Here is a 10,000-nt window from a genome sequence, read left to right on the forward strand (position 1 = left end):
TAGATCTTAGGAATAAGATGGAAAATTATTTCCATTTTAATATCAACTTTGGAAATGAGATGGAAAATTATTCTCATTTTATTCCCAATTTTGGGAATGTTCTAGGTAAACATCTCATGTTATTCTCAATTTTGGGATTGATTATTTTTTATTACTTCCATTTTACTCTCATTTTTGGGAATGGTATGGGAAAATATCCCATGTTATTCTCATTTTTGGAAATGGAATGGAAAAATATCCCATATTCTCAACCTCTAGAATGATATGGGAAATTAATCCCAACTTTGGAAATGTGCTAGGGAAATATCCCATGTTATTTTCAATCTTGGGAATGACATGGGAACCTTGTTCTATCTTATTCTCAGCTTGGGGAATGATATGGGAAATTAGTCCCATTTTATTCTCAAATACATTAATAATTCATAAGTCAAAAACAAAAGAAATCACCACCGTGAAGAAAGTTTGGATATGTGGTCCTAATTAGCATAGAATTTCGCGAACTTTGATCCTAAAAATCTCTTAAAATACTGATTCCTTTGAGAAGCAATATCAAACACTCGAAAGAGTATTTCATCAGATATCTAACCACCTCGAAATCGGTTAAAAAACTCGGCCTTCGGCCTCGTTTTTCAATTCGCTTCTTGGTGTTTGGATATCCGATGAAACACTCCTTCTCGTGTTTGATATACTACTTCTCAACTCTGGGAATGGAATGGAAAAATATCACATTTTATTCTAGATCTTGGGAATTAGATGGAAAATTATTTCCATTTAAATATCAACTTTGGGAAAGAGATGGAAAATTATTCTCACTTTATTCCCAACTTTAAGAATGTTCTAGGGAAATATCTCATGTTATTCTCAATTTTGAGATTAATTATTATTTCCATCTTATTCTCATCTTTGGGAATGGTATGGGAAAATATTCCATGTTATTCTCATTTTTGGGAATGGAATGGAAAAATATCCCATGTTAGTCTCAACGTTGGGAATAATATGTGGAATTCTTCCCAACTTATTCCCAACTTTGGGAATGCTCCACAGACATATCCCATGTTATTCTCAAACTTGGGAATGACATGGGAGATTATCCTAGTTTTATTCTCAACTTTGGGCCAACGTAAAAAAATAAATACTTACTCGATGCCGGGGTCGTGCTTGGTCGTTGGGTTGTGGATGATTCTAAGGGCGTACTGGAAGGAGGCAATGTAGCGTTCTCTGTGAAGAATGAAAACGAGTTTAAGCAACAACAACGGCGATGTCACGGTCAACAAAAACGCCGCTCCAAAATATAAGTTAGCTCTATCGCAAGTATTTCGCGATTATTCCGTCTTGTTCACGTTGTAAAATACGGACGAACTATCGTGTAATTGGATAAGGTACGAATGGTTTTAAAGTAAACAGAGCAAATAAGTGGTTCATTGTTGTATGCACAGGTTGTCGTCAAAACCTAAAATTTGCTGATTTCACGTTGCTGTTTTGTGGGGAATGGCAAAGAAATGCAGGGCGGACATTCGTGCTGCACGTGCAGCAAAATGTTTTCTTCTCTTTTAGCTAATAATATTCTTCCTTTGTGGCGTTGGCGTTGGCGTTGTCGTTGCCGTTGCCGTATAGCCGTCGTGTTTGCTTAAGGTCTCGGTAAATCTGGGAAATTAGAACTTAAAAAAAACTATCTTATAATCATTTTTATAAACAATACAAACTGTATCCTCTAATTACTCAATCTGTCTCTAAGTATAGTATGGCGATATCCTGTTAATTTTATTAATATTGATGTTTTTAATATATTATGTAATATATGTATTTGTTATATAACGTATTCACTTTTCTTTTGTTTTTTGTAAAAATACATGTACGTGTTCATGTCGATTAATTGCCCGTGGCAGTGACCAACTCGAAAGCTTAAGCTACTTTGGTCACTGCGCATATTTTGCTTAACTCATCACTTGTATTATTTACTTTGTGGAGGCAGTGTGGCCCAGCGGTTAGGGCGCTTGCCTTAAGATCCGGAGATCCCGGGCTCAAGACCCGCTCTCACCACCCGCTGAATTTGTTCCTGGTAGTCCCTGGTTCAATTTCCCAGCTGCACTTGTAAATAGCCAACTAGTTTGCCTCCGGCCAGTTGGGATTCTTAACAGTTGTTGCTGTTGTTGTTCTGTTCTGTCGTTTCGTTGTGTTTCATCAGCGGTCAATTAAGTATGTATTGTGTTAAATATTTGTAAATAGTACAAAGAATAAAAACTGAAACTGAAATTGAAGCTGAACTAAAACAAAATGAGGTGTCCGCGGGAAAAAAAACAACTGTCGTGCCGCTATTCTTTTGTATAGGGTCAAACTACACATCATATTAAAGCTAATAGATTGCATTATTTGAATGAAGTTTTAGTTTTTTGGTATTTAATATTGCCTTTTAGTTTTCAGACCTCAAACTCAGAACGACCGAGTCTCCTGCAGAAGCTCCTGCCCCTTCACTATATTGTGAAAACAGTCGCACTTTGTTGCATCTCAGTGACAGATGAATGCACTCCAATACCCCCAGGTGGAAATTTTATTAAGATCTTGTAAGAATCTTGTAAGATGGGTTTTACGATGAAAATCTTAGTAAGATCTTGTTTAAGATCTCAAACACATTTTCTTAACAAATTTTGATAGAAAAAAATTAAGGTTGTTGATATTTTTGATCTTGTAAGATCTTAAAAGAATCTTAGCAGATCTTAACAAGATCTTAGATCTACATCTCACATAAGATCTTAGTAAAAATCTTAAAAGATATAGTAAGAATCTTAGGTAAGATCTTAGAAAAGATGTTTAAAGGATCTAACTAAGAATCTTACTTAAGATCTTGGTAAAAATCTCACAAGATCTTAGTGAAGATCTTACAAGATCTTGGCAAAGATCTTACAAGATCTAGTAAGCATCTTAAATAAGATCTTAGAAAAGATTTTAAAGGATCTAACTAAGAATCTTACTTAAGATCTTGGTGAAGATCTTATAAGATCTTAGTACACTTCCTAGAAGATCTCATTTAACTGGAATTGAACTTGGGGGTTTACCGTGCACTTGGAATTTCTGAGGAACTACACTCCATGAAAAAAAAAAGCGTATTATGTTTAGTAAAGAGAAATTGCTCGAACAGATCCAGGACAGGCCACGGACCACAAAGTCTTAATGTGAAGTCAACCTTTACATAACTTTATGAAGAAAGCTTTTATTTCACCGTAATCTGTAGAATGAAAAACCGAGCAATGTTATGAACGGATTACATGTCCCTTGTCTGCAATAGTAGTAAGCTTACATACAACAGCCTTCAATTAGATATTGAGTTAATTATTATGAAGTTCGCGCATCATCGAATATGGCTGTTCTTTCATATACCGGATTCGAAATAATTAATGTTCGTGCAACGAAAGAACAAAGTGAACATAACAGAATAACAATGGTTCTTTTGTCCTGCGCCATTTTAGTCCGGTTTTCGTCCGGCATATTAAAGTCTACCCTGGAATATAGATGTTTTACACTTCACGACAAAAATTCTCTCAATGCAGAGACTATTTTCACCTTTGATAAAAGATTTAAACACTAAGTCCGCGATGAATCTTGTTCAATTTCCGTTCATGAGTGCAAGAAAGTCGATCAGCCTTTCCACGAAGTCAAATCGGCCATCTTGGATAAACTTAACAATAATTTCCGCAGCATTATAATACAAATGGCCAAACAAATGGCTCTCCCAAAATGTCCTTTTTGGTTGTTGCCCGGGTTATTGCTACCTATTAAACTATCGCTTAATGCATATACTACGTTTATGACTGAAACAATTTATTGACCTACATGTATTGGGTAAAGGTTGTCATACCGGTTGCTTTTCATACACACATTGATCAACTTACTGGATTAACTCTGTGGCAAGATGTAAATCCTAATCATGCTTTTTTTTGTTTGTGCTTCATCTTTCTGAATTCAACTAAATTTTGCATGCAACCATTAAGTATTCTTACTTACCATTATGAAAGAGTTGACCTTTCACTATTTGTGCAAACATCTCTCCCCACTTGTGAATATATTTATAAAAGCCTTTTAAGCATCACAATCTAAGAACAATTCTTAGTAGCAGTCAGATTCCTCTTAATCAGTTTAATTTTTAATAATTGATATTAATGTATACGTTTTGAGTTTCTTTCTGTAGACAGATTTAAAGCTTGTTTTTGTCTAAGTGAGACTGTCAGAAAATACAATCCAAACATCTAATAATTTTATTAGATAATAAAATAAATCATTGCTTTCATGTCTGAGTTCTGTTTTTGTCTTAAGTGTGTGGTAATAATAATTAAAAAAAGAAGAACAAAATGACAATTCAAATTTTTGGATATGTGACACAACAAACTGCTGTAATTATGCTGCTCTAAAGTAAGTCACAGTGTTGGTTCAGTCGACTACATATATCTCAAAGTTTGTTAAGCTTGCTTTATTTTTCTTTTCTTTTTTTGGCAGGAGTTAATGAAAAAATTGGCAAAGATTACTTTATGAAGAAATGGTGATGATCTGTCAGTCATTGAATCAAGTGCCTAGATTCCAAACGAAAAGTAGCAAAAAGTAGAAATGATTAGTGAAAGGCATACTGATTTATTATTGGTGTATAAAGCAAGATCTTTGGGGAGTACCAGTATGAAATAATTATAGATTTTCTGATATTTTCAGTATTTTACAAGCAACATAGAAAATAATCTCTTGGCATTTTTATTACATTAAACTTTCATTTTCATTAGTACAATGTAGGTAGTTTTGCCTTAGAGAAATACTGGCAAATATGTCTCAAAGTTCGTTCTACTAGCTTTATTAAGACCACATGTGTTATCATAGGATTCACTACAGCCAAATTCATTGTATCTCACCGCACACATGGCATGGCAGGCTAAGCTAACTTCAGAGTACATGTAAGTTGTAACTTGAATAATCCTGCCACATTCTGTGATAAATGATGGAAGAGAGAATCCCAAAACACCTTTTTAAGTTTTTAAAATCTAGAGGATGATACTTTGAATTTCGCTGTAATAATTACTGATGCAAATAGGAGACAAGTTTCACGTTACTCTCTTGAACATCTGCATGCTTGAAAGTCTTAATTCAAACTTTACAAAATGGATAAGTATTCTCTGTTGACATCATCAAAGTTGATTAACACTTGTATAGCATAAATGATAATAAGACATGATAATAAAGTGTTCATAAAGAGAATTTTTCAATTTTGAATCCCCAGTCTTCACCTTTGAGACTGAGTGTCGACAAGCTTATAAAGACAGGTTTTAGGTACAAGATCTTGTTAGAGTGAGGTAACAATCTTACAAGATCTTTTAAGATCTTAGTTAGAATATCTCTCAAGGTTTACTTAAGAATCTTTTAAGGGTTTATGCAAGAACCTTGTAAGAATCTTCAAAGATCTTAATAAGAACCTTGCAAGAACCTTACTTAAGAAGTAATATAAGATCTTAATAAGAACTTGATAAGAATCTTACTAAGATCTTAATAAGATTTCCACCTGGGCCGTGTGAGGAATTTTTGATATGTTATAAATTAAAGGAAATATCACGCACCAAAGTTCAAACTCTTATCTCATACGTCATTTGGGCAGAAAAAGTGCTATAAAATCAGTGTCCGAAGTCAAAACACAATTCCTCACACATAATATGGCGTACTAAAATTATCTATTAGAACTGAAAACTTGCAAGAATTTTATTTTGGCGTCAAAATAAAGCCGTAAAAAATTGAGCTGAAAGATTTCGCGTGCAGTTCACGGTCTGCTCAATAACTCCACCCCCTACTTGAAAGCCAATTATGCTGCGCCAAACAGCATCCGGGCACGTGCTGAGGTAGCAGATCGCGTGTCAAAGCTGTCAATTAACACCCAATCCTCTCACATGTGATTGGCATCAAATGTCAATCATTTTTTGAGCGCAGATTAAAGTGGAAAACAAAGAAATGCGATTGTCTTTGTTTTTTTTTTCGGGAAATATACTTCACAGCCCACCAATTCAAGATTTGCAAAAACAAGAAATTTGAGTAAAATTCGCATCCTTTACCGAGACCTTAAACTCCCTAATAACAAAGACAAGAAAAGCACAGATCTAACCTTCGCACCGGAGGGGAGGAAGACATTATTGATGAATGCAGCTGGGACAGCCTACATCATATTGTGTAATTGGTTAGACTGCTATGCAACCCACGATCATCGTATTAATTAATCACTGATTGGCCGTTCGATTCCTTGATCATCAGTGAGTGAGTGAGTGAGTAAGTAGTGATTAAGTAAGTGAGAGAGTAGGTAAGTGAGTCAGTAAGTCAGTAAGTCAGTGAGTCAGTCAGTAAGTCAGTCAGTCAGTCAGTTCCAGCAAAATAAAGGTATTTGATATTATCAGATGTATAACGTTCAAATATCTAAAGTGGCTCTGTAATGTTCATAGTACCTAATATGTAAATATTGTGTATTTTCGAGGCACATTCGTCAATCTCTGTATGAAATATACAAGATATGCAATATATCGCGTAATGGGCTTAAAATAACTTCTTTGTCGTCTGTTAAAAGCTCTAACGTAGCAAAGGTCGTAAGCTTTTCAAAAAAATGATTTGCGTCAAAAGAGGAATTATAACGTTCTTAAAATAAATACAAACTATTTACAAAGTATAGTACATTGAAAGAAATGAACTAGTGATATGTACCTTCATAAACCTCTACCCTCAGGGTAACATGTTGAGAAATTGGATGAAAGCGAATATATCTCGCAAATACTGTTACTGGCAACGTTTCCTGGTCAATGTAATTGTTGTCGCCTTGTCTAGTAAATATCTAAATCAATAAATCAATCAATCAATCAATCAATCAAGCAATCAAGCAATGAATTACTCAATATATCGTTAAAAATAATTGTTTAGGGATAAACGTCTGCAAAGTGCAGTTGTGGTATAGACAACCTCTGGATAGGACATAGGACGATTTTGGGACGGAGTTGATGCATGTCGTGATACAGGTACCTCTTGTGTCTGCCATAAGTATTTTTATCCGCCTAAAATACCTGCCTTCCCGAATAAAATTGCAATTTTTGTTTTGCCATATATTGCGATTTCCTAAATCCAAATGTTCCACACTCTCCCAATTTACAAAGAGCTAAAATGTAATGAGAAAAGTTTTTACCAGCTCAAAGATTTACCAAAAAAAAAAATAACAGCGAAGTCACCCCTCGTGTTAAACTCACCACTTGCGTTCCATTTTCATATGTGGAAGTACTCCAACATGCTCCGTCGGACGAGAAAGAGAGATAAAAGTCGATAACCCACTCATTACCGTCAACATCGCCTTGGGTCTCCACAGCACAGACTTGAACAGTCCTTTCAAAGTCTATCTGGAGCCAATCAGAAACGCCAGATGATAATCTCGCTGCCCAGCCACCGCCTCTAGTATCATTGAGACGACCGTAATGGGGTAACCAACGACTGGAATAATACGAGGAGGCAGTCATCTGATCGTCACTAATTATTCTTGGATCAGCCACACCAACAGCATGATGGAAGCAGGCTGTCAAACAAGGATGAGATAGAACATTAAAGGTATTACCGTGTCCTAGAAACTAGGAATGGAGATATTTATCTTATTAATGGCACAATATAACATATATTTCGTTTCTCTTTGCAGACGATCGGTAGGTAGACTTTGCACAGGTAAAGACAGTACTGTTTGCACTTTCCAGTTTTTATGTATAGTCAACCACAAAAAACAGTAACCTTTGCCATTATGGAGAGAACATTTTCGAAACGTCGGACATTTTTAATTTATACGTTGCAATACAGTCTTTTAGTAAACCTTCATTCAGAGTTAATCTGGGAATATTTCGGAAACTAAAACTGTCGAGAAAATTACAACTGAACGCCTTGTAATAGCTGAGGAACTAAACGGGGGGCACGTTGTTCGAAAGCTGACCAATTTAATCAAGGATCAGCGTAAACCTTTGTTTCATGTTTTCAACTTTTTGGAGAAAGTTTCTTTTTCTTATTTTTGTTTTTCAAGATTGACTTCTTCTAAAGTAAAGTTTTGCCAAATATCAGCGTTGAACAGCATTTGTGAGTAGAGAAATAAACTCCTTGATTAATTTTTAACTTGGCATTGGCGTTAATCGGCATTTGAACAATTAGGCCGTGCACTTTTTATCCATCGGTGAAAGGCTGGCCTCATTTGCAGCACTTACTTGATGCCGGGGTCGTGGTTGGTCGTTGGGTTGTGGATGATTCTAAGGGCGTACTGGAAGGAGACAATGAGGCGTTTCCTGTAGAAAATAATAACAAAGACAAGAAAATTACCGATCTAATCTTCCCACAAGAGGGGAGAGAGAGACTATCGCTCTTTACCGTCAGGGTATTTGTTAAACATTTTTCTCCCGTTGTCAAAATAAAACAGAACGATTTCTTTGTAACTTCCAAGCAAAACCGCACCGTGGAGAGCAAGAAGTTACCGTATTTCGTTGTGCTGTTTCACTTGCTCTTAATATTAAAGACTCTTTGCCTTTCTTTGAAGCTGAAATGCTACTGGGACTAACGACGATGCATTAAAACCGTTTTTTTATGATCAAAACTGAGCTTCAATGTTGGAAATAGGATTTCCTTTGTTAAAACGATAATACCACGGGAGCCAACGTAAAAAATAGACACTTACTCGATGCCGGGGTAGTGCTTGGTCGTTGGGTTGTGGATGATTCTAAGGGCGTACTGGAAGGAGACAATGTAGCGTTCTCTATGAAGAATAAAACAGGAGTTTAAGCAAAGACAACGGCGATGTCACGGTCAACAAAAACGCCACTTCAAAATATAACTTAGCTGTATCGCAACTTATTCCGTCTTGTTCACGTTGCACAATACGAACGAACAATCATGTAATTGGATAAGATACGAATGGTTTTAAAGTAATCAGAGCAAATAAATGGTTCATTGTTGTATGCTCACGTTGTCGTGATTCCACGTTGCTGTTATTCGTGCTGCACGTGCAGCAAAATTTTTTCTCCTTTTTTAACTAATAAATTTCTTTCTTTATGGCGCTGCCGTTGCCGTTGCCGTAGCCGTAGCCGTCGTGTTTACTTAAGGTCTCGGTAATGTTACAAGGATCCGAATTATCTGGAAAGTTCGCGAAGGTCAATGTCACGCAATATGTTATTTCAGGGATTTTCTAGAACTTTGACTCATCAATTTCAAAATAGTTTGTGACTCGTAAGTTTAGAAATAGAGTTTATTGTGATAGCTGAAAATAGTTACTTTTAGAAACTTCTAGACTCTCTTCGGATACTTGTATAAGCTACTCTCTAGTCAGTTGGTTGTTGTTGTTGTGATTCGGGACTTCGTTCCCTGTTTGTGATTTCCAAGTGATAATGTGTAAAAACTGACAAGTGAAGGGATTTCCCCGTTCGTGTGTGATTGTGATATTCTGCTGTCAAGTTTGCAGTTGGTTTCCGTGGAGTGCGATACTGTGAAAGAAGTCTTCAAGAGATTTCGTCGAAGAGAAGGACAGCACTTTGCCTGTGGTCAGATGAGCAAGAGAAGTTTTCAGTTAATTGTACTGACATTGTACTAAGAGTAGTCGCTAACTCGAGTTAAGTTGTCTCCCGTTGTTTACAGATAAATAAATTGTGTTTTCGAGGTTATTATCTTTCTGCCGGTAATTAGTTACCGTAACAGCCGTAATGGCTGCCACGCTCTATTTTGAGCTCTCTATATTTCTTATAATTTTGTCCTTCAGCAACCTTGCCCGGGTCAAGTTTTGGACTAGTGGTTTATCTAAGGATGCTTGGACCTACAGAGAGAGTCTTTTGTAAGAAAGTAATCCATTTTCAAGATCTTTTGAGCCATTTTTTATTCACCACATTACTATTCAACGGCGTGGCTTCAGGTCGCACACGAAGCTTTCTTTTGCGATTACCTTGTCGACCAAACGTGGTGGGACTTGCTTGGCGCTTTCTTCTGAGCCCTT

At 36.2% G+C, this 10,000-nt stretch overlaps 1 protein-coding gene across 3 annotated transcripts in view; it reads right to left on the bottom strand.

The window, feature by feature from the left end:
- LOC137968002 (lactadherin-like) overlaps positions 1-10,000 on the bottom strand; it is a 122,756-nt gene that overhangs the window by 58,977 nt on the left and 53,779 nt on the right. For all 3 annotated transcript variants that reach the window (XM_068814610.1, XM_068814613.1, XM_068814612.1), the window contains exons 5-9: positions 8,696-8,773; positions 8,232-8,309; positions 7,245-7,564; positions 6,712-6,838; positions 1,141-1,218 (exon numbers count right to left, since the gene is read on the bottom strand). In XM_068814610.1, the coding sequence (XP_068670711.1) occupies positions 1,141-1,218; positions 6,712-6,838; positions 7,245-7,564; positions 8,232-8,309; positions 8,696-8,773 (681 nt within the window). The remainder of the gene's footprint in view (positions 1-1,140; positions 1,219-6,711; positions 6,839-7,244; positions 7,565-8,231; positions 8,310-8,695; positions 8,774-10,000) is intronic.

The sequence above is a fragment of the Montipora foliosa genome, chromosome 8 (genome assembly GCF_036669935.1).
Source record: "Montipora foliosa isolate CH-2021 chromosome 8, ASM3666993v2, whole genome shotgun sequence".
NCBI lineage: Eukaryota > Metazoa > Cnidaria > Anthozoa > Scleractinia > Acroporidae > Montipora > Montipora foliosa.